The sequence below is a fragment of the Temnothorax curvispinosus genome, unplaced genomic scaffold (assembly GCF_003070985.1).
Source record: "Temnothorax curvispinosus isolate PA1 unplaced genomic scaffold, ASM307098v1 QBEX01000632.1, whole genome shotgun sequence".
Classification (NCBI taxonomy): Eukaryota; Metazoa; Arthropoda; class Insecta; order Hymenoptera; family Formicidae; genus Temnothorax; species Temnothorax curvispinosus.
In genome coordinates, this window is record NW_020210412.1 from 112,722 (window position 1) to 138,812 (window position 26,091).

General features: G+C 40.4%; 1 protein-coding gene across 1 annotated transcript; it reads right to left on the bottom strand.

The window, feature by feature from the left end:
- Nucleotides 1–281: 281 nt before the first annotated feature.
- Nucleotides 282–25,638, bottom strand: LOC112456503 (homeotic protein proboscipedia). Its single transcript, XM_025019100.1, has 4 exons — nucleotides 24,714–25,638; nucleotides 23,632–24,236; nucleotides 2,615–2,757; nucleotides 282–2,354 (listed from the first exon to the last, which is right to left on the bottom strand). Exons 2-4 carry the CDS (start codon nucleotides 24,179–24,181, stop codon nucleotides 453–455), a joined length of 2,595 nt encoding a protein of 864 aa, XP_024874868.1. The 5' UTR covers nucleotides 24,182–24,236; nucleotides 24,714–25,638; the 3' UTR covers nucleotides 282–452.
- Between the last annotated feature and the right edge of the window lie 453 nt (nucleotides 25,639–26,091).

Genomic DNA, 26,091 nt, shown 5'->3' on the forward strand with positions numbered 1-26,091 from the left:
TTCTAGAACAGTCGACAATTTCTCTGGTAATCCGGATTACTTCAGATATGCTTGTAGGTGTTGAAGTCAATTTAAATATTTCAAATTTTACTATGTACAACCATTCCATAAATTAGTCTTCGTGCCGTGATTGCAAGCAGTCTTGAAAATAATTTCGACACAACTCGCGGAAGGAGTCACTTCGAACTAGAGGACATTCGACAGCCTAGGTTGAATGACATGAACTTATATATAGACACACACGCACACGCACCGATAATAATATTTCTAATCAGTAATCCGAGTCCGTTTCATTTTTACACGATTTCCATTTACACGCAGAGTTAAATCACGAATACTAATAGTACATACAAATCACGTAGATTCTTACGCGGCACGCTTCAGTATAAAGCGTTGAGTAGGCATTGCTCATCGCCCCAGTCCAGTTGGCAAGGATTTTCGGTCTCGTGGACTCAGCTGAGCTGGTAATACTCGGGTACGAAGTCGTTCGCCAGGTTGCTGAGGAAGTTGAAGTCGGACGAGCTGTTACTGTTGTCGGCGGATGGTGGCGGCGCCGTGGCAGTGTGCACCGGTTCGCCGTAAAAATTGCCATAATTGCCGTAGGATTCGTTGTTGCCGTCAGCCTGGCCGGCGCTTCCGGGTGGCGTGATAACCGCTGCGGTAGCAGCTGCGATCGCCGTCGCGGTTGTCGTCATGCCAGGCGCCGGAAATGGATCGGGCGACGATACGTAACTGTTTGGGATGCTGGAAGCCTCGCCGCCCTGATGAACGTGCAACTGACTGGCAGTCTGCTCGTAATACGCTCCCGGGTGACACTTGTTCCCTGGTCGGTAGTCGCCGGAACTTGGATGCATCGGTGGCTGATGAGTGACATAGCCCTCGGCGGTGTGTTGCTGCGGGTGTTGCTGCTGCTGCTGGATGTCGTTGAAATAATGCTGCCCGGTCTGCGCGGACACAGCGGCGTGCCCGTGTGTCGCCAGATTCTCGCCGGCTCCATGATAGTTGCCGCCGGTCGAGTAACCGTAATTTCCAGGCGTCATGTAGCCGTCGGTGCTCTGTTCGTTCTGCGTCGCCGAGTATCCCTGGCCGGAATTGTACGCGTTGGTACCTTGCATACCTCTGTGATAAGTGTGATAAGGTGGCCCAGCCTGAGGATATCCGTTATACTCTCCGGTGCTACCGTACTGCAACTGTTGCTGATGAAACTGCATGTTGGCACCGTACATCGATCTCGATGCTGTGCCCGTCGCTCTCACGTGATGCGCCACTCTCGAACCCATCGTCTGATTCTGTCTAACGTATAGAGAATTCACCTCACTCGGATAAGAGATTCTTGGTTGCTGATACGTATCTCTGGTGCAGTAACTGCTCTGCGACTGGGTCTGTTGCGACGCCGTAGGTATGCTCTGTCTGTTTGCGGGTACGCCGTTTCGATAATCGATGCCCGGCGTGGGCTGATACACGCCCTGCTGCTGGAAGTGTGCTTGCTGACTGTTGGAGATGTTTCGGCCACCGTGCGGCGACATCGTTCCCGGATTCGTAGACGCGTGTAACATCGGACCCGGTAACGAGGTCGTGGAGGACGGTGAGCTACGCGGTCTCTGCATGTAGGCCGTGTGAGCCGCTTGCTGGATACCGAGGGGACTGCCTTGCTGAAGCTGGACGGAAACGGGAGTACCGGGTGTCGAGGATGGCGTTAAACTTCTCGTGGAATTTTGACCCGGTAGAACCGGCGTGCTGACCGTCGAGTCCGGCATGGCTAACAGTACACCATTGCTGTTGACCGAACACATGTCCTTCGTGCTGGCCGATGGCGATTTCTTGCTTACCGAGATCTGTTGTTGTTGTTGCTTCGCTGTGTTCGGACTTTTGTGGCCGCTCTCAACCTTCACTCTCACTTCGCCCGACAATTTTTTCGTCACGCTCGGCGACGTCACTTCGCTTCCATCTTGCGACCTCGAATCGTCATCCACTATCATTTTCTCGAACGAGCTGGACACGCTGTTGGTACTGCCAACGCTGCTAGCACCATTGCTGTTCGTATTAAAACCAGGATTACTGTTGTTGTTGTTATTATTGTTGTTGGTTGCACCAGGTGTGTTATTGTTGTTGCTGTTTCTTCGGCCGGAAGATCCTAAATCAGTAACGTCGCCGGTTAAGGTACTTCCGACATCGCCCACGCCCGAAATATCACAGTTATGACAGCTCTTTTTCTCGTCGTTATCTGATAACATTTTATCGCTTTTGGGCTTTTCCATGCCATCCGAAGTGGAGCCATCCTTCTCGTCGCCGTCTTCCTTGCTGAGCGTTTGCCGTTTGTGTTTCATTCGTCGATTTTGAAACCAAACTTTTACCTGAGAGGAAGATAGCGATATTTATATAATTATTTACATTTTTAGTTATTAAATATAGATACTGCATATAATGCATCAACAATTGTGCAACAGATAAAAGAAACATGTTTTTTGTAACATTTTTAATGAAGCAACATAAAAATAGTGTACAAAAGGTTTTAAAATATAACATATATTGAAATATATAACGTATTAAAAATGAAAATAATATAATAAATATTTTTTAATAATATATAACATTATTTAATTTAAATTATTACCTGTCTTTCTGTAAGATCCAATGAAGCTGCGATCTCTATCCTTCGTGGTCGACAAAGATACTTGTTGAAATGAAACTCTTTCTCCAGCTCGAGAAGTTGCGTATTTGTATAAGCCGTTCGTAATCTTCTTGGCAGACCGTTCTCTGCAAAAGAAAAATTCCCTCTTCTTCAATTTTTTTCGATGCAATTATAACAAATCGAAATAATATAACGTAGATTTTCTTCAATAATAAGATTAATTTAATTATCTGCACTAATTTATTCTTATATTTTAGATGAAATGTCATGTATTTAGATATTTTACAAATATTATAAATATTTTTATCAAAAAATACGTTATGCAAATAATTTTAATTTTTTATTTTATTTCTTGTAGCACGTTGAAGTTCTCGCGCTCCGATACTCGCTTCGTCTTTACCGCCACGTTGCTCTCTTTTTGTCTGTTATAGGAAGTAAATGGTATCCTAATTAATGATCATTTAAGCAACCTAGACTATAGAGAGGAAGATAGAGATAAGGAGGGAGGAGGGAGGGATGCGACACGACATCCTTAACAATGCATGAGCGAAGATTCTCGCGCGACGAAAAGGACCATTCTGGTGTTGTTCCGGCGAGTTACTGGGCTCCTTAGAAACTTTTGGGCAAGTTTCCCACCGGCACTATTCCATGTCGATGCGAAACACCTCCTAATTGTTATCGGATAAGAAACTTGTTCCGCGATAACAAGAGGAATGCCACACAGGATCGAGAGGACGTGAAAACATGAGAGGGGAAGGGATTGGAGGGACGATATAAGGAAGCATATCGCGGCTTATTCGGGCAGATTTGGTCTAGAAAGTAGCGACCAAGTATCTCACGGTACTTTGTCGAGGCATGTGGCGTAAGAGTAATTTCCACCCAACTGCGGTAAACAATTATTAATAGCCGCCTATCGTAATTACAGAATTCGCTGCACGCCCCGAGGAGTAATATTTCAATCAAACTTGATGGCTCGCCGCGAGCTTGCGTTGTTTAACAAGACGTGTCTTGGCAAATTCTCTATAGGAACAACGTATATTTTGCCATAAATGTTTAGAAAAACTTTCTCCAATATATTACATTCTGAGTACTTCGGGTTTTCTGTCTATCATTTAGGGGTGTAAGAGACACCTTGGCGGACATCACAACAGCGCGAGAAATATTTCACGCTAATATTTTATTCTATCGGTCACTGACCACCTGGATGTCAAGGTCTTTTTTTTTATCAAGAAGCAGGGGTGTTACACTTTTTTATGCGTCGCCGTATCATGAGAGAAGAAAAAAAACCGATACGGCGTGACGCAGTTTGGAGCAAAGGGGGACAGCGAGGGAGGAGGTGGTTCGTTTCGTAGGGCCGAGATGCTAAACTACCCCATAGCGTGCGAGCGGATGTAGGGTGGCAGAGGGGTGGTTCGACAGTAGGATGAGTCGCCAGGGGTTAAAGAAGAAAGAGAAAGAGAATAATCGAACGAGACAGAAGGAAAAAGACATAGATAGGACGAAAGGTAAAAAGAGGAAGGTATAGTGACTGGAAAAGGTCGGGGAGGGTACGTGATAGAGATGGTCAGAAAGGGAGAGGAAGAATAGAAAAGAGAGAAGACACTCGGGGATGAGGGAGAAGGGTGTAGACTGAAGATGTAGTAAGCTTTGAACCTAGCAAATCCTGCACGTGGAGTTTCCATAGGGTGAGGGCGATGGTGGCGAGATGAAAGTATCGCATGATTGACGTGGGCCTCATCAGCATTTCGGTCTTGCGATTGGTTGGTCGAAACTGTCGATCAAACTCCACTCCACGCCCTGTATCTGTTCAATCGTTCCAGGAGTTTAATTCAATCCGGCGATGAATTCGGAGCAATATTTGGATGGCAAATAACTAACCGATATAAATTAAACTGTTACAAAATAAAAATATGTATAACGAATGATAGAGTATATTTTTTGAGAATCTGTGTAAGTACTTACGATGTTTTAAATCGTTATAAAAAATTATTTGCATTTTATATTTAGATATTAATAATAATACATAAATAGATCTTTAGATTAGAAAATATTTTTAAAGGAGAGATTTTTTTATCAAGTGTCAGATATTTTGGTAACAATAATTAAATATTGTTTAGCTTTGTGAGTAAAATAACGGTACCACATCACACCACTTCTTGCTAATCCAAATTAGTGACAGGCGTTATTGCTTTGTAACGGTAACGACTTTTTTCGGACGAAAATGTCGGCGTTGCTAGCAAGCTTCTCGTTCTTGCGAGACGATGTAGAGGATGACGAACTGTCAAGGCGTAGTCAAAATGAAGACCTGACAGGATCGTGTGTGAGGTGAGAACGATAGAGCACGAAAATAGAGTCCGTATTTTCGTATATCACGCTGTTAGCTTCGTTTATGGGTTCATCCGGTTCAGACTGCTACCATAAATATTTTAGAATTATTAAAGCTTTTAATATGCAAATTGTTAAAGCATATACATCACTATTTAAATAACATTTATGTAAATAAACGTCAATACTGTTATTAATATCAATATTATTAATAACCGCTTTTATTTGTAACAGACTAATGTTTAAAAATTCGTATTTTTAATTTTTTGAAAGTTAATCTTATATGCTTTTTTCTGACAATTTTTTAATAATAAAAAATGAATGCAGAATAAAAAACTAAAAACTACAAAATACTTGCAAAAAAATATAAAATATAACTGCAGTTAATAATAATTAATTAATAAGTCATTCTTTACTATAATTCATAATTAATAAGTCACAATTTTATTTCAAAATTTTCATAATTGATGCAATACATCTCTATTTTAATAAAAAGTGCAGTAATTAAGAAATTGAAGTAGAAATATAAAAAACAAAATTAAAATAACAGGTTTGTTAATGTAATAGTTCGTCAATCGTCGATAGAGCAGATGCTGATGTCCGTGACAAAGCTGACAGCCGTCGCTTCGCGCGTTCTCATCAGTATGAGGACGTCGGTATGAGTTTACACTTTAAAATGATACCTTTTGATGAAACATAACTTTGCAAGCTATGCCATGTCTTTCAGTCACTTTTTTAAAAACGTGTGTTAATCAGTGCAAGCTTTATCAATTAAAGCTTAAATGGGTATACGAATTACTTTATTTGTACGAGCATTATTATAAATAATCTGTGATAGAATATGTGAACTAAAACAGGAAAGCGATTATTTTTCTGAATTAATAGCATCTTATCGAGATGCCGTTTATTATTTCGCTTTTTATATCTTCGTATTGAATTTCTATATAATATTGAAAATTTTTTATTCGAGAGAAAAATTTTATTTATGCATAAATTAAATATAATTTATGATAATTTTGATTCTACATAATATTACTTTTAGATCAAGAGTACATAAACCATAGGATAATATTTTCAGCTCGACGCTTCTACTTTATACTTATTTTTATAAGATTGATGAAATAGCAATAAAGATATCGATACTGTTCCCTAATAATGCGTGCTCCGACTTCTAGAAGAATTTTATTCGCGGAAATTTTCGATCATACGAAACAACAATTACGTAAATATAGGAGTGAAAGAGATCCACACACGCAAGGCATTGTTCAATTCTACTCGCTCGTGTCTCCTTTATTCTTTCGCCTTTATTATACTAGAATGTTTATGAACAGCTGGTGAAACTCACATGCCCAATGCTTCTTTCTTAATTTTTGCATTGTTCCACTGCACTTATATGATTAATTTGTAGACGTTCTCATTGAAGATGATAACGAGCAATAAAGAAATGTGTCCCAAGGGAGTACGATCATCAAAGGCAAGAGGAAAAAGTGGATCTTTAATTGAGAAGTAGTTTACACATGCGACCAAGTCGTCCGGATCACGGATTTCCCTCTCGTGTCCGCCTTCGGTGTGCTCTCGTTTTCTCTGGACTGGACCAGGTCGTTTATAGACAGGTGGGAAGGGTCACATGACGGGCGTCTCTGTAATTTGTCTTTTGTTTCCCCCCGCGCCTGCAGGAAGAAAACTTGTGAGGAAGAACAAAGGGCGGAAAGAACCACTATTTCGAACAGCGTGGAGAAGAGAACGATTACCCCTCTTCGTTCCGTTCGCAACTTCTTCCTCTCTTCCCTCTTTCTCCACCATTCCCCCTTTCTCTCCTCTCTCATCCCCCTCGCTCATTCTCTCTTTCTCTCGTTCTTTTAGTATCGAGAGGAATCTGCGGCGGCGCGACGGCGGCGGCGTCGGCAGTGTAAACGTATGAAAAATGAGTGACGAGAATTTGAAACAAACGAGAAGACAGCCGGCTCCATGTCCGTGCTTTGACGTGTCCGAAACAGGTAGACGGCGGTCAGCGTGGAAGGTTACCGTGATCGATAACTTTTTGATCGTTTCGGATGCCTTCGGGCGTTTTAAGCTCGCCGAACATTGCGAATCTGGATTCTGGGGAGAACGATCTGCTTTAAAATGCCGTAGCTCTATAACGTTTTATTATGCAACATTAATATTGGACCGTCTCACAATTTTATGATAGTAATTGTTCTAACAGTTTTTTTAAATTAATAATATTTGTATATAAATAGCAAATAAAATTCTACATTTTATTGAACTTGGCATCTACAAATGTTTACCAAATGGAAAGATCAGTTCCCTATTCCCGTTTGTCCTTCCAAATCAAATCGACATTGGAAGCGATGCTAATAAAAATTTACATTATAATAATGTTCTGTGCTTGTTTAAAAACAATGGAAGAATTATTCATCACGTGAGAATAAAGTAGGTATTTAATGCGCCATTGGGTAATTTGTGGCGGATAAGCGAGGGAAGGCTGGAAGGTGGAATCGGCATAAACTGTGGCTCATTACAGATTTACACCAAGACGTAGGACGGGCGATGGGTGAGGGGCAACGAACAAAACTAAACGCACGGGAACAGAATGAAGGGAGTCCAAGTGGAATGGCTGGCAGGAAGGGCTCTCGGCTGCTTTGGTTTTGGTGGGCTTGTCGGGGGTTGCGGCCTCTGCGTTGGATACGAGCTATAATCAATTAACAGTGAGCAAAACAAGAACTGCGGCCGACCACCGACCACGGCCGCAAAATATTTCGTACCTTCCTGTTCCAGTTCGGCTGGAACCCCAGCGTTACGTTCAAGTGGCTACCTCACTTGCTGATAGGGCTGTTGTCCATGGGGAATTGATTTCAACATTGTACCATTATACGACGATTTAGAACATTGATACTACCAATCGATTCGAGTCATTGATCAAATTCGAAGCTCTTCAGCGTGACGACATTGAAGTACTGATAACTTGGCTTGGTAATAACTTGTATGCATAAACGCATAAACCATTGAAACAGCGGAATTGTCAGTAATTCTCCTATATAATTTCTTATACATTTTAGATATGAATAATTATTTCAATTTTAATTGTATATATATTTAGAATATTATAAATATTTTTCTCTTCCAAAGGAAAATAATGCAAAATATTGACTTTGCAATTGCTCTTTCCATCATAATTTAGCGTTAAATGTAAGAAACAACATAATCATTTATTTATGATGAAGCCTTTGTTTGCTTTGATTCATGATTGTATGTCCACATCTTTACGACTTGGTTCTTGTCTGGCATAATAGCACTTCAGATATTAGCATAACTTTTTACATATAGTTACCTTGTTGTAATGACGGAAAAAGAGAGGAGTCGCCGAGCTAGCTGGCATGTAGAGCAGACAAAAAGAAGAAGGGACGTGGGGGGAGAGGAAGCATGAAAAAGGATAGAAATACAAGAACGGAAGAACGGTGATGGTAGGAAAAAGATATAAAAGCGGCACGGGAAGATTTGCGTGTTCGAAAAAAGTTGTTGGCAACATCGCGAGCCGTCGCCGTGCGCTGGCTTAGCGCTGCCGAAGACACGGCAACGTTGGTGCTCCGCACCAACCACCGCGTCGGCCATGTTGAACGTGCACAGGTTCGCCAACCTGTGATTATGGTGGGCGCGACGGCTAGCGGCCCTTCGTGCAAGAAAATTGGACGCAGGGATCTCTGATCTCTCCCGCGGTGAAAGAAAGGCAAGACGTACATATGCGTGGCGTTCAGACTGGCTGGATACTTCAGAAGGCGTTGCCGATGCAACCTGCAATCATTGGGGTGGCGCGACCAAGTACACTCGACTTCTTCGTGCACGACTGGCGAACGCGCAGTTTCACCTCTCATGTTGATCCGCGATAAAAGATTATTATATACACCATACACCTAAGGTGCACGCCTGGCCCTGGCTCATTCAAAAATTGATGTTCGCAAAAGTTGCGGTAGCATGAGTCATAATTGGAGGGATACGATCTTTGATTAATGATATCTTTGGGTTCACCATGTGATAGCACTAGCTGTTATTTCATAATAAAGACTCACGGAACTCCGTGACAACCACTTGGCGTTGGCCAGTTTTTGGAAGCTGATGTCAATCATAATATTACCGATCATATAGTTCAGCACGTGTCATATTATTTATGACAATTTTATAAAATATTCATTTTGCAAAGAATTGTATAATTGTAAGTTATACATGAAGTTTCGTTTTTAACAAATCTCTGCTTAGCATGCTCGCCCCTGTGACATATACGAAATAATCACGCGATAACGTACACATAAGTAGAACTACCTAATACAAACGAGCCAATTGGTGTTTTGCTCTGCGTCTGCAATTGGTCAAGATTAATTCTGCGATTATCACACACATATTTTTGGAGTGTGTGCGTTCGCATTTAGTATTTTGCCGTTTTACATAATTTTTTCCTCTATAATTACCAGCACCATTCTTATGCAATTTAAATAACGCGGCTTACATAACGAAGGAATTACGATTTCCAACGCTTCATTATTTCTTTTTTCGCGGATTAAATATCAATGTTTAATGCGTAATTTGTGCGATAATGTGATATTTTAAATATTCCGCGGAAAAATTATAATATAAAAATATGTATTTACGTTGAAATGTTTCCATGCAAAAAATGGTTAGTTACGTCAAGTGCAATTCTTGAAATAATATGCTTCATAAAAACAAGCCGTGTTAAAAATCTACAGTATTAGGTATATCGAAAAGACGCGACCGAAAAGTAGCAGTGATACTCGAGGCATAGGGCGCTCGGTATGTGAAACGGGAGTGGTCTCCAGGGGGGATGAAAAGCCATCTTTCCATTAGACGCGAGATTGATTTTGTGAGCGCACCTTTTCGTAACGAGATGTCGGTGTGCCTCGACGTTCGAACACTAATGTGATTAAAATAATCCCGCGATGATCAAAATACATAATGGTTCCTGATTTTCCCGGATCAATTTCCTCTGGTTTTGCCACGTGGGCAAATTGGAGGTAAATTAAAATTACACGTGGATCCAGGGCTAAGCCAGGATTTGAAAATATTAAAATCCTGGATGAGATATATATATATATATATATGAATCTCTATATTTCAAGCGCGTGTGCGAACACATTATAAAATCGATATTCGTAATAATTTTATGTATTTTAGTTCCGCTCTCATAAATATTTAAGGCACTTCTATCGCGCTCAGCGAGTGCTGTACCCCCCCGAGGAACAAATTCGAAACTAATTTCACGACAATTTGCGGCACAGAACGTAGAATCCTTCAACAATTTTTTGAATTATGGTTCGAGTTGAGAGATTCTCATTACATCCTCCATTCGCGTTACGACCGCCTTTTTCCGAGCTCTTCTGAGCTTCTTGTCCCGGAGCAAGCTTCTTGTCTACTGCCGTCGTCTCCAACCCCTCCTCCTCCACCTCCTCCTCTGGGACCGAGAAGTCGCGGCCGGATAAAAAGTTTATTTTAATCTTTACAAATTTTAAATCCTTCGCGGCTTACCCCAACGTCCATGTAAACCGTCGCGAGAAAATAAGAGCTGGCCCCTCTACTTCTTTCATCTTTCGCAACTCACCCTCCCCCCCGTTTTGTAAATCTTGTATCTTCTTGATATTCTGACCGAATACTTTGGAAAAAATTTCCTCGTTACGTGACAGTGGCAATTCCATGTGAAAGTTCGTTCTGTCCTACTTTGTCTTGTTTAACGTTTTGCTTTTATTATTGTGTATAGTTGTGTAATTTTGAATATACATTTTTCTTTGCTATTTTCTGAAATGTCATGCTGAACATTACCGAACAATAGTATTACATATTTAATTTGGTCAGTTTACCGATGGAACGATGGAATCGTAATTTTCTTAGCATACTTAAGCATTTATAATTATAGGTATACCTAAGGATAACATTTCATACGGATAAAGGAACGTAAAACATAAATTTTCTACGTCCCGTCGATATGTACTTCCGTTGGATCAATATCGCTGTTATCATGTAACATTATTAAAATGTAAACCTTATTTTTTTCATGATGTATCTAATTATTTTCAATTGATCAAATATTATGCATTATACCTCAGAAAAAATTTCGCATAATTTATAATTATTTTAATATATATTTTAATACTCTTTATGAGTAACATTAATAATTTTTAAATTAATTAATTTCACGTATTTAACATTTAGTTTTTTTTATCCAATCTTGATCCAATATTGATTATATACACGAATACAAATATTACATGATATTATTACATTGGCTAACGTTGGCGACGGTATTCCGCGCGTAGTCGCGTTCGAGAGAGTGAAGAATCGTACGCGATGTTTCGACGGATCAATATCGCAGTAATTAGGCGTCTGTCAGCTGGGTCGACTCACGTTTGAAAAGAGAAGTATGGTCGATAACCGTGAGTAATTTGTGCACACCGTTTTCTTTTCCAAGTTCGCATACGTGTGTTTATAGGTATGTTTGGCCATCATGTACTAACCAGCGACATTACTGGTTTCTTAATCAAGCTACATAAAGAAAAATGTTGCTCTTCGCAGCAGGTTTTGTTGCAATAATACTGATTAAAACTCGTCTCATGAGAAAACGTGTTAATACATATCTAATATGAAAGATTAAATATAATAATTCTGTTGCATCACGCATTATTGTAAGCGGTGAAACTATTAAAGAGAGAAAATTACGCACAGCATAATAGTCACGCGTAGCGTGAAATATTGTTCGCATGGCATGTATTTTTCATGTGTAAAAATAATTCGTAATTCGTCGAAATTCAGTTCCTGCCTGGCACATATATCGAAGCAAAACAAAACCCAGAACACGCTTCATTAATCGCGTTACATATGAGTTATAGCATCTGACATAACGAATGAACAGAAATCTTGCCGATTATTCGAATTAGTCGAGGAAAACGTCTACCGAAAGAGAAGTTTGGTTCTAAGCATGCATCAGGCCGTCCGCGCGGCCAATAGGAAGTGACGTTTATACGCAGCTGGCAATAAATTAACTAATATCACGAGTTACCTTTAATTAGTCTCGACCCAGCGGCACCGCAAGGTTTCCTTTTCTGATTTTTTTCTTCGTTTTATCATGAGACGAGCGGGTTATTAATTACACGAATTTCTTAAGAACGTTCGTTATAGCGTACGCCAGCATTTCAGGTAATTACAAAATCACGTGATTGACTTACAGCGAAACGCCAAAAGAACCGTTTCGAAAGCAGTTTTAATTATCAATTTCCGCTGAACATGGCGATTAATTAATCGGCGAGAGCAGTAACAATGATGTTACGAGAACGCACTGGCTAACGGTCCCATTTCTTTAGCCACTACGTTTTTCTCTCATTCTTTCTTAAGAAGATTTCTTAAGGAAAACAGGTACATGTATATAGTGTATATTTTATAGTTGTAGGATAAAATGTGTGATCCAAGACGTGAAACAACTTTTTAAATTGTTATTGACTATATTCAGATTTTAGAGTCCATATAACGTCAGTTAGATTATTTATAGGATATATTATTTCCAAGTGTCTCTCGTTGTGCGCTCCTAAAATCGCATCAGAAAGTAGTAAGCGCCACTTGTTCGTCGAAATTACGGCGCTGATCGTAAGTCCTAAAACGTGCCTGGCATCTTAAAGAGAAAGAGAAAGCGTCTCGTCTCGAAGATATAAAGGGTGCGAGAAAAGAAAGAAAACAGGAAAGGGTGGAAAAGGGATTCCGTGGTTGCAGTTAAATAAAACTGACAAAAATCGGCCCCGGAGGGCACGAAGGGTCGGTCTTGGGGGCGAGGGGTGACGGAGAGGAAGGACGGATACGTGGAGAGTACTCAGACGGGCGCCATGTGTATAATAATGTTAAAGAATGTTAAATGTGGGAGGGTTTCGGAGATCCGAGCCGCATACATTAGTTGTTAACAATGCTATAAAGGACACTCGCCCTGTGTCTCACCCTTCACTTCGGGGAACGGAGATACACAAGTCTTCTCTAGCGCGACTGGATTTACGAGCACTCCTTTCCGTGCGATTCTTATGCAGCGCAATTCAGTAACATAGCGGATGAACAGTAACATGCTGTATTTGTATTGGAATTGATTCTCTATACGTTTAAGGATTTCATAAAATAATGTGTTCGATACAAATTGGCAAACGATCGAAAAATTTGCTCTTATCGCATATTCATATAGAGATAAATTGTTGTGTGTTTACATTAAACTTGTCTTATACTTATGCATAATACTGAATCAAATAAAAAATATACTTAAATTATAATAATTATTTCCATTAGTATTTTAAGCGGTTATCGTCGGTTGTCTAATACATTGAACAATTAAAAAAAAAATTAAGACTTAAAGGACTTTTATATTTTAATCTTTAATGTCACAATATATTCAAAAGTATCACATATAATATTTCTTTTCTTATAAATTAACTCTTAAGAGATTTTGATCTTTAGTGATAATGCCATGCTAATGTGGTCTGAACTCGGGAGCTCTAGAGTCCAGCAACCCCGCGTGTAATAATTTACCACCCGTGTCGACTCGTACACGCGGTCAACCCTCGTGATAATTGTTTAAACCGACCACTGGCCACCCCTTTAGTCCGACTCAAACACCATCCTGAGACCTATTCGCTTCTGCGAGCTTCGTGTACTTTCTGTAGGGAGCGTAGGAACTTCATTACGATTGAATCACTCCTCCTCTATCGTTAGAAATCGCAAAAGTAAGACTATTAAATTAAGAAATGTCTTTTGCAATTATACATTGTTAACACAAACATTAACATCTTTAGCATAATAATTTAGCAAAATAATTTATGATTATTCGGCGATAAATTCAATGTGCAATGTACTTCACGCTCGCAAGATACTAAATGATATTGTGCAATGTAATTTAAAGATTTGTAAGAAAGGAATTCTATTGGATCTATGTTTGGAAAACTTTGTCGAGAGAAAACTTCGATCGAGGGAGAAATGCTGCGAACGGAAAGTTATCTCTTCAGGATTGATCAGTAGAATTTCAAGCTTTGCTCCAGCTTCCTTTATTCAGTCCCATTAAAATGAAGGAAGTTTTGAATATAAATACAATAAAACATAAAGTTTGTATTTTACACGGTATATCAAGAGTATATTGCACATTTCTTCAATACACAAGCAAATAAGATAAAAATTGAGTATTATACGCTTTATATATGATATTATATTTTTTAAAGTAATCTAAATATTCGAAAAGGAGGCAAAGCGAAACGAAGAAATATGTAATAAAGCTCTAAAATAAGTACCAAGTAGAGCAAAAGCACTGCGATGGAAAGAGTTTGGATGGTCTCCAAGAGATATAGCGACGAAGAAAATGCAACGACAAGTGGAAGAAAGAGGGGATAAAGAGCCCGAATACTCGGTCGAGTAAAACGAATCCAGAAGAGGAAGTCTGGAAGAGCGAGAGTGCGATAGCGAGCAAATAATAGGGAAATGATTTGCTCCTTGTTAGATAAAGGCCCTGCGAGGGGACTCGCGAAAAGAAATATTGCTCCCAATGAAAGGAAGTGGGCGATGGGCTACATGGCGGTGGGGAGCTGCGGGGTACGAGGGTGGATCCATTCACTTGTAACTGCTCCTTCGCCGGTCGTGTCGGGTCATCCATACGCGAATTCTGCTCGATTAAGAGTTAAATAGTACGGGCGTGCTTTGTCGCGTAACCAACCACATATTTCCGGTTCATCCTTTGGAATATCCTTTATTCTTATTGCTTTCGTAAATTATTGCGTGACGATGTAACTATGGATAAATGTGAAAATTTGCATATCACTATTTATTACGTAGATTTTTAAAAATATAATTTTTGAAATGTCAGTTGTTGGTTTTTTTTATCATGTTTTATCTATTAGGCTGTAAGAAAATATTATTGTTAATATATTAAAGTAGTAGTTAGTAATTAATAAATGTATAACTAAAATCGTATCTGATAAAAGAATCGTAATTACAGAGTATTTTGTTTAATCACTTTCGTTATTTTGAAATCGTCTGCCACAGCCTATTTCGATTCAAACTGTGACTATATCAATTTTATTCGAAAATATCTTTTTGTGCAAGCAATCAATAAAGAACAGCGTATTCATTAATTTTAATATATTATATATTAATTTTTCTCAATTAAAGATTATAATAAGAATATTTGTTTATGTTGCACAAAAAATTTATATAATAACGATTAATTACTCAATGAATAACAGTTAAATATTTATCGTCCATAAATAATAATTTTTATGTATATTTTTAAATTCAAATAATATGTATGTCGGCTATTTCAAATAGCAACATTTGTCCATGTACCAATAATCGAGCCACAATTTAACTTCGCATTTCTAGAGTGAGTTGGCTCGAGAACAAGGTGTTATCCGAGCGGCGTAAAAAGATTAGGATAGAGGCGCGATTCTGGGAATGAATCGACGCGTCCAGCGAACGGAGAGGGTGAAGGCTGGCACTCGCGCTACGCTCGGGGGATGGTGGATGCCCGTGAAGGACGGAGGAGGATGTGTTGGTAGGGTATGCATGGCGGCGGAGAGTCCAGTAGCGATCATCAATCAGAAAGGCAGTCAGCCGTCCGTCAGTCGGCCGGCTGGTCAGCCACGTCCAGCGTGTACAGAGTTTCGCGCGGGAGGTTTCCTACCTACGAATCCGCGAGTCATGCTTGGACTGTCATCCTGACAATCGATTGAACCTGAGCACTAACATCCAATTCCGGAATTGTTCTTTCCATTATTCTGCCATGCCTAAGGATTCTATTCGGTCATTCCGTGAAGTCGATACAGACGTAAAGAACAGCCAAGCGAAGACGTCTGATCCTGAAGTCGTTTATTAACAGAACAATACAATCGCACTTCAACTCGAATAATTCATCTTGAACTGTTTAACGTTTAGCGCATAACAACAAAGGCATTAGTTTATCATTATACAGGCTTTTAATCTAATAATACTAAACATATTAAAAGTAACAAAATAAGCTTATTATATTATTTTATAATAAAGATATATAGATATACAGAAAATATACAGAAATACACAAAAAAATAACAGTTTATTAACACATTAAGTATAATGTAATATAATTGATAGCAAAGTGGTAATTTTGATATCAAATGTGCCACAGAATCAACGGTTCTGCTGCAACAGTAAAGTTTTTTTCCATATAACAAAAATATGTGACAACATATAATGTAAAACAGATACCAGGAGTAATTCACAAATATTTTTATATTCATATCTAGATCGACCAAATTGTGTAAGAAAGTAGATATGACAATGCGCGTGTCTCCCTTCTCGAGAAGAAAGTAACCTTTCTCAAAAGTCTCACAGAAGAAGGTCACCCGGGGTTCTTATTCCTTCTATAAGACTTTTGTAGTTGTCTAAAATGGCACAGGGGACCGGAAGTATCTACTAGCAATTTTCTTTTGCGCGAGTTGTTAATAAACTTATGGAATTTTCCATTCACTTTCTCTTTCTCTCACTCCCTCCCTTCCCTGTTATTATCGATGTTTGACGTAGCATGACTTTTTATTGGCCTGACATTTTATAAACAGAGTGGCTCGAGCCGGATTTTCCCGTCGCGACGGATCCGAGTTGACGTCGGGGAGTTGAAAATCTTTCAGCACGATATTGGCCTGGTCTGGCTAGCTAATTACTCCAGACAGTCCCACTCCCTCCTGCTGACGATTTCCCCCCTTTGCCACCCACTCTCTTTCTACCGTTCTCTCTCTCTCTCTCTCTCTCTCTCTCTCTCTCTCTCTCCTTCTCTTCCCCCCGTTAGACCTACAGCGTCCACCCTAGCGTAACTGTGCGTTGTCTTCGCGAAAGAAAAGAAGGTAGGGTAGGGTGAACTCTCCATTGCTCTCGAGGCTAATGTACCCTAAAGTACTTATAGTCTGGTTGTAAACGTCCGCGTGAGATTGCCGCTAAGTTCACTTTAAATCTGTGTTAATGCGGTATTTGTCCGTAGACCGGCAATATTTAGCAAAAAAGAATTTCGAGCAAACCGTGTCTACGACGATTTGCAGATTTATAATACAGTTCTTTACATTAACAACTGCGTGAATCCGTCGAATGTTTATGAATAATTCTCATAACACGGTCACGTTTTTGCAATTAAGAAAACTGAAATTTGTCGAACTATTTCTTTTACATTTGAATTGTCGAGAAACTTGAATTAAAATCGCTAAATTATAAATCAAGGACTGATCCCCCAACGATTCAGACGCAGTTTGCTCACCCAAAGGATGCAATTCTCCATCGTTGAAACGAATCAAAAGGACATGTCATACCACCTCCCTCTGTGGTCCTGCCGTCTCTTGTCTTGCAAAACGGTGCTTCCTTGTGTCAATGTCCTGATGTTACGTCTGATGGCGACTCAAAGAAACGTCAGAATAGCTTTTGAAAGCGTACCCACTCACCCAACAGAAAGAAAGAGAGAGAGAGAGAGCGGCACTTTGATCACCGAATGACTCGCGACTTTGCATTATGAAGCTAAACTGTCGGCGAAGAAGAAATGTAGGCTTTTGCTCCTGTAGAGTTGAAAACTTTTTATCGTTCTGTGAGGCCCATTACAGGCAACAGGTTTTGGTTGATCCACTCCAGGAAGAAGAGGGGGTTAACAGGTAAGAAGGAGGTATAGAAATACAGTTTTCAAATTACTTTATATGTATGCCTAGAACGATAAAAGTAATGATATTAGAATTATATTTGTATCGCACTCTATATCATGTATTCGTAAGCTACCTAATGCCTTTTTTTCTAATTTTATAGTTTGATTAATCGTTTAGAAAGTCTACAGTGAAATCTGAGTGGACCGCGGCAAATCTTCGAGAAATATGACAGGTAACATTGAAGACAGTATATTACGTGTTATGAAACGTTAAAATCATTGCGAACTTGTTGATCCCCATTTTTCTAGCAAAAGAAGGCCCTTACGTTGGCGAAACTCTAATCAGACGTGAAGCGTGCCAAGTGATTGGTCGAAATAATCTAGCTTTCTCTCGGCGATTACGTGATACTCAAACTACGATAAACGTTAATGGTAATCATCGTGGCAACTAGAAGTCAGGAGTTTCCAAGCTCCTGTTCAGATCAGCCCAGTTATTTCTTCGGTCGCTTTTCCACTGCTTTATCCTTAATCGCTCTTTCAGCCACCCGACATCCCTGTCTGGCGTGGCGCGATTCACCCTCGCGACTCGACGTAGCCAGGCGGATGGTTCCGACCGGGAAAAATAATGCATTAGAAATTCAGATGACCGAGAGAGGAGGTCGCGCCGCGATTTATCAAATAAAAGCGGTAGTACAGTCAAATACCCGTCCATGTCGTCAGTGGAAGCGACAGTTCATTTTTAATATAAAGCGCGGGCGGGGGTGAGATCTTCCGGGATGCAGTGACAAAAAGAATATGGCAACTGCCCTGCCGGGTCACCTATCTCCAGATCTACGGATTCACGATAGGATGTATCTAATGGTTTGCGAAAGTTACGGCTGTAGATAATCTATCACGTTAGAGGCATGTTTTGTTTGCACTGTTTAAGAGGTATCAAGCCGGACTGCTCGTTGAAATGCCAAAATGTTAGTCACGCATCATTATACGAAGTCCTTAGAATTATATATTAAAATTCCAAAAACATAAAAAATATTAAGAAAATAAATAACAATTTTTTCTATTGTCACGTGATATTCGTGACCTGTCCACCTCTCCATCCATCATAGCTCTCATCGTCACTCAACCATCCCTTTACTTTACGGCTCAAGTTCCTCTCAGATTCTCACTCCCATTCCTGTCGCAGAATCTGCTAACGCTTAAACGGTTTATAAACAGTTTGGCAATTTATTAGACTGGCAGTCAAGATTCTTTAAATACGAATTGCGAGATATATTGGCGTGCTTGCGTTACGCAATTTTAAAATTTTATTTTTAAATAAACTAGAGAAATTGTGATTACTAGAAATTCCTATAGCTTACTCAAATAATCGCATTCACGTATAAAAATATTCGATATAAAAATGTTGCAAAGGGGGGATGAGGACAAGCGAGAGTATTATTTAAAAAGAATATACAGATAAATATTACACAAATCAGAGAAACTTAGTGAAAGCAGATTTTACTTCTAATTAACGTAATTTGGAAAATGTTAGTATAATTTTTCGCACTGTTGTGCACAATTAACACGAATAATTAGAGTAGTTGCTGATGTCTTCGGTTTATTTATAAGAAATAAAAATTTTAATAACAAGATATGTTTGTTTTTACTATCATTTATGATTGACCCTCCAGCATATGTTATCGCCTTTTTTGCAAATTTTTACACCTCCTTTCCTTTTACGAGTGTAGAATAACAGATATAGGAACCTCAATGTCTTTTATTCCCTGCTAGAGAGGGGAAGATACGAAAAGCATGGCGAGAGATGTCTATCTGACAATATCGTCGCCATTCTAGAGAGCTTCACGCTTCACCTTCGAACATTTGCATAAAATTATTATTGTCGCAGAAAATCGCGGCTGTTTCACTTTCTTTATGGAACATATTGTAGAGCAAATCACCGATTGGCTTGTATTACGTCTCCGATCGTATATTATATTAATTATATTATCTTTTCTGCTTAAAAAGAAAATTTTATTAATATCGGCAATTATATAGATTATGTTATTTATCACGTCATTGAATGTCAGTAACGTAAAAATTTCTTTTTACTCACAAAAATCACATTGCGCGATTTGCAAAGATTGAGAGAAGACGATAGCAAAGTGGGAAAGAAAAAGAGAGAGAAGGGGGACAGATAGAGAGACAGAGAGGCAGTACAACGATACGAACGCCACACTTTTATAGCGCTCCATTTGGCGTAACAACGAGCGTGGAAACTTCTTTTAGTGCCGGGCTACAGATTCCGGGGCGAAACATGCGTACGATTATGGGGTTTCAGATTATCAATTTGTTATACCGTGTTTATTATTTGAGCTCTGTGCAAACGGGCGAGCCACCCGCATCTTGCTACTAAAACCCCCTGCTGCAGCTGTGAGGCGCGTCGTACTCGGTTTGGGGGATAATCTGGAATATTTTATGCGACGTTATTCCTCCAGATGTTTTGCACCAACGTGCGAGCTGGGAAAACTGTATGTATGAGAACGTATGAGAACTACGTACGTTTCTTCCTTTCTATAATTCGTCTTGCCAGATTGAACGGACTCCGCATCGAATATTTGCAATCATCTCGCGTAACGGCTGCTAACACTTCCCGCTGCTTGAGTGATAACTACTATAATACGTATTGTAACCATATGTCAAACATATCGCGTACATATGTCCTTTAATCTGTCGATTCGTTGACAAATTTATGGAAGCAATATTTTTTACCAAAATCTTATTTGTATGTACATCATTACTAGTGATTAATAACAGTATAGTTAATAATAAGATGATTTTTATTTATAATATACATAATGCTATATTATGAACAGTATTTTTAATCGGAGATTAGTGCGAAGATTGATCATTTATATCAGTGAGTATTGGAAAGATTATCTTCAGCGTATCTCATCATACATTGAATTCGCGTTTTTCATGAATATGATCGTTTCACACACAAGACTCTTTTCTTTCCCATGAGCAACCGCAGAGAAAGCGGGCTGTGGAGCGTCATAGTAGCTGGGATTTTCTAGGAGAGTTATCTCTAATTCAGCGAGGATTTACTCGCCAATGAATCTTTAAATTAGATGCTCCGTTCTTTTCGTACTGCGCTCCTCCCCGAAGGGTAAAGCCCCACTCGCTCAATCACCTATATCATGGAATCGCCAAGTATAGTCAATTCCTTCCACCCTTCTTTCGTTATCGAATCTTTACGCCCTCCTTCCCCTGAGTTTCATTCCGATATTTGTGTTTCGCCGTAGGCTCTTGGAAAATCCCCGTTCTTATATCCGTCCCCGTTATTTTCACTCCGTTCATACGGATTTAGAATTGTATCATAATTTTATTTAACAAGTTTGCGAGTATTAAGCTGGACTATTAGTGACACCAAGACCATCAAGTATCACCGGTATATTAATTAATGACGGAAACGCAGCCCGATGTAGTTTAGTAAAAAGCAGTTCGGCCACGAAAATGGCCGTCCCGCAGGAGGGTGTTAGATGAAGGACGAAAGATAGCAGCGCAAGGATGATGATAATCCAGCTTCTAGCCTAGTCCTATCCCGAGGGATGCAGGGATTAATTGACACATCGGCGTCTTGGAGGAGTCTGCTGGGCTGACGCCTCTGCTTTGGCACCCACCGACGTGACTGATGAGACGCCTGGAACAAGGCGTCGGGAAAAACACTCGTAGATTCGTGGCTTTTTTGTAGAAAAGGTATCCAGCAAGAATTACCGACGAAGCATGGAACGTCGGTCGCGCCTCTTCTCCTGGCAAATAACTCAACTAATCAGACCACGTCCTCCTTCATCGTTCCATCCACGGGCGTCCCCGAACTAAAACATCTCAGCTGGAGGACACGTAGATGTAACAGATTGAAATTTAATACGAGCAGCATGGTGACACATACGAAAAGACGAGATGTTACTTAAGGTTTCGTAGGCCACACCATCCTCATAACGGAGATAACGCCGTCTTGGATAGAAATTCATTAATGTGGGTTCGACAGTTAAAATCGTAATAACGGGATAATGAGTTTAATTTCTATTGGCTATAATTCAAGGAAATTTAGGCATGATTAAAACGAAAAAGTGTCGTTTTTTTAATAAAATAATATAAATTCAATCGAAAGCTCTGAATAATAAATCTGATATAAAATTTTTATCAGTATTGTCATAATACTTATGTTTTAACATAATAAGACGCAATTTTAAATTATGCATTCAGAAAATTAGATTTAAATTTTAGTAGATGTGGAATTTTCATACACTTTTATCGCGAAAAGTATAATTATAAAGAGGCGCACGATTATTATATATAGGCCCGCAAATCATAAAGAGATGACCGAGGCAGCGCGCGATAAGGGATAACACGGTAGTTGAAAGCAAAGAGCCGACGTGTACGAGGCGTCGGTGGCGGCACCCCATGTGAGTTATGGCCGTCCCGACGCTCTCTCCCGCTAGTCCTGGGCTCAATTTACAGATGATTCCGCGTGTTACCGCCTGGCCAGCGGCTGGTTAACCTCCGTGCCAAACACTTAATCTTCCGACGTGTCCTGCGGACGGTCCGACCACGTTTTGGAGTCGGCACGACGTTAAATCGCCGTTGTAGACGCAAGATCGATGTGAGAAAGAGAGAAATAGGGATAGATAAATAGACTAAGACGTTTGTAGGGTCCCGGACGTTGTCGAACGGCGACCCTAGTGGCCCATAAAGTTAGCCAACCCTTCGGATTGTATCGCCATTCACTATTATATGAGCTTCAATGATGCGCGAAGTATCATGCAATTCAACGTGTAAAATTAATTCATTAAAAAGATATAATCCGTATATTTCATTTATTATTATTTTTTGTATTAAAAAAAATATATATGAGCAATTTATTGGAAGTCTCGCGAATTAATTTCGCTGCGTTAGGTCAGGGAAATATTTGCGGGCACTCGTTTTCCGAACAACTTGTTGGCTATTGTAAGGCTATCGGGGACCAATGTGTCGTGAATCTCTCCACAAATTTATCGGTTGGTCCTCGATAGCTTCGCAATACCAACAAGTTGTTGGAAAAACAAATGCTGCGGATATCTTACGGATTTAACGTAGCGATGTTAATTCGCGACACTTTTACTTCGTACCGTACAGAATTTCATAGAGTCCTTATGTATAGTAAATGCAATAATAAATAAAAGATACTTAAATATATTTTTTGGCGTATGAGGCATTAATCTTTCATATAAATGATTATTTCATATAAATTATTAGTATATTGCAAATTACGAATACGTGATGAGTTGTGCGAGACACAATTCTGTCCAGAAGCTATGTTGGTCATTTTCGACAAATTTTTCCCATCTGGATGACACATTTTGACGAGACAATATATCATAATTTGAACCGAATGTTTACAAATGTTCAGAAATCTGTGGTATTGACATGTATTCCAGATGTGCGGCATAGTTAGTAGAAAGGAACGGCTTGAAATTGTTATTAGCCGTCGGATAGGCACCCCGTGGTGAGCCACAATGTAGCGGCGAGAAGCCAATAGACTCCTAACGCTGTAAATGGCATGCCGAATCCTAATGGTCACGTTAATTGACATTCACGTTTGTCACTATGTTTTCCTGACAAATTTCATCGTTTTATTCAATATAGATTTTAGTAGAGACAATGGACATCAATAGGGTATCTATTGCTATTCTCCGCTAAGATTTTTACATTAATATTAATTAATATAATTTTTAAACAATTAAGTTTATGATGGCAATTATCTATTATTTATCTCTTACAAATAAGGATTAAACAGATACTTGATTTTAAAATTATTAATTATTGTTAATAATTAATAAAAAATAATTGATACAATAATTTTTCAATAAATATATTATAATTAATGCGTTGTTTTTATAGTAGTAATTCAAAGATACGTTTTTTTTTTCAAACTTTTTCTCGCTAACAGTTATGCGATGATTTTCAAAACTAAACAATTTTGGTGACTTACCTTGCTGATTACTTTTCCTAGTAGTTTTCTTTTCCTTCATCCAGGGATACTCAGGAACGTTGACACCTGAGGGGTCAGCGACACCATGGGGATCCATCATAGTATGATACGCGGGATGATGAGCACCAGGACTGATGGAACCACCGGTCCCCGGCGAGTGTTGTAGGCTGCTGTCCCCAGCTAATTGCGGCAATGCCGTCATGAATTCGGCCATGGAGGGTTGACTGTTGATGAAGCCGGTTTCGGCGGATCCGCATGTTGGATCCATGGCTGGATGATGAGTTCCGTGCGGGGGCAGCCCGGCTGGGGTACTTGCCCCCGCGGCCACCGTGGCCAGCCAGAAGCTGCCCCCTCCGTCGTTCGCCAGGACGGGTGTCGTCGGCCTCGTCTTCACGGTCGATAGTTCTTTACTCGCGTGAACCAAATTCTGAAGATGATTGAGCTGAGATGATTGAGATGATTGAATGAGCTGCAGATTGCCAGAGCTGGACAACTGCGATTGGTGCGGATTCTCTTCGGGGTGTACTAATGTTTGTTGCTTGCTACGCATGGGATAATGTGCACTAATTTTCAGTGCAGTTTGTTTCTTCTAATGGTAAATGTGGCTATCAGGGAATAACTTATTATTGATTGTTAATAAAAAATGACGTGAGATATTAAGTGATTCCTTTTTCGCGATGTCCTTCTTTGGTGTAATTTCGAAACGTGTAGACTTTGAAAAACACTCTATGCACTTAATTCACTCGATAAATGTCTCACTAAAGTTTCGTCTTCTATTCTTTAACTTTCAAAATGTATGTGTACATATGTGTATAGAGTATTTATATATTAAAACATCGCATTGTCATTAATCCGTGGAAATTCATTAAGCCGAAATTTACTCTGAAGGAGGCTAAAGAAAAGCATGGATCTGCTTGTGTAGCCTATCACCTATTATCGTTTCTTTCATATATTGTCATCAGTGCGCGTATGATGCAAAGCTTTACTCATTCTTTATTTTAATAACACACGAAATCGATTACTTTTCTCGTTCATGCAATCTTTTCAAGTATCGCCTTTCCTCGATTACACTTATTACTTACTTGCATTATGGTTTATGCCAAGAGATACATCGATTAGCAATTGTTAATTACAATTGTTTACCACGTATTCACTACACACAGTGATATTCACTATATCATCATAAACTGTGTATCCGTACTCATCTTCTTTTACAAACTAACTGGAGTAACTTGTCTCATGATATTAAATTCACCTGGTATCAACGAGAAGCAGACTTGTGGACCACGCTACGAACATGACACTGTTTACTCGCGATCGACGTAGCTCGGACAAGAGCTCCGATTCATAGATCCGCCATCTCAATGCGGGAACAACCAAGCACAAATCACCACTGTCACACGTAGCCGCGACGGGTTGATCGATAGTCCGACCGATCGACGGAGAACGCCGTGGCGAATCGCGCGTACCGCGGCTGCCGTGACCGGTGCCGATCGGCCGAAACCCAGGCAAGCGGGCTAGGGTACGCCAAGCCAGTCACCGATCGCGGTATACTTGGTAAGTGACAGAGGAGAGAGAGAGGATGTAGAGATAGCAGCCGTGGGAAGGTGGGGGGTCCGCGAGGCCCGTGGTGGAGGTACCCGCCGAGCGAGAAGGTGCGGCAAGAGAGGCGAAGGACGTCCCGTAGAAAGAGACGGTCGTCTCCAGTCGCCAGGACCGAAATTTCCACGATCTTTTTCGCCTCTCCGGTGTTCCCGGTGTCTCTGTTGTTACTGCTGTCTCTTTCCTCGTTCCGGGAGGGGGCGGCTGGGAGTCCACTTCGGCATCGAGGTGGAAGTCGTCCTTTAATGTGGCGGCGGCCCGGTCACGTGACTTGGCTCGCCGGAATGGAGCGACCAATCGTGGAGCGGTAACGCGAGCGGTGAGGCACAGCCCTCCGCCGACGTAGGCGGGCTGGCCTGTCGTGGCGACGGTGGCCTTGGAGGGCTCGGAGGGCACACACAGCCAGGAGGGTACGACGACCAGGTCCGTGCCGTGAGAGTGCAGGCGGGCGACTCTCTCGTGCGGACGAGCACGAGGCCCGTTTGGGCGGCCACGGTTACCCGGCGCAACTGTGGGCGGTACGCGCGAGCGCGTCGTTCGGTGTCCCGTCAAGTGGTGGGGAACTTTCTCACGTGCTCGGCCACGCGGTCCTCCACCTTCGCTGGATGAGCCTCCGAATCAAGGTACGAGGTACGACAGTCTCTCGCTTTTATTAACCCACGAGTGATACCGCGAATTCATCGTCAACTCCGTGAAACGACCGGAAACGTTAAAAGAGGTTCGTCAAATCGAGCTATTTACTTTCATCACGTTCCACATTGCCGTTGGACTTGGTCCAATGATGCCTCTTTTTTGCGTTTGACGTTACGTGTAATAATAATAGAATGATCCTTGGGTCGGCTCCAATTCTCTCGAAGT

Excerpts from the sequence above, each read along its gene's own strand:
- LOC112456503 (XM_025019100.1), bottom strand. The coding sequence starts at position 24,181 with ATGCGTAGCAAGCAACAAACATTAGTACACCCCGAAGAGAATCCGCAC. Across the intron at positions 2,758-23,631 it reads TAGGAAAAGTAATCAGCAAG|AGAACGGTCTGCCAAGAAGA; the intron begins GTAAGTCACCAA and ends TTTCTTTTGCAG. Across the intron at positions 2,355-2,614 it reads TGGATCTTACAGAAAGACAG|GTAAAAGTTTGGTTTCAAAA; the intron begins GTAATAATTTAA and ends TCTTCCTCTCAG.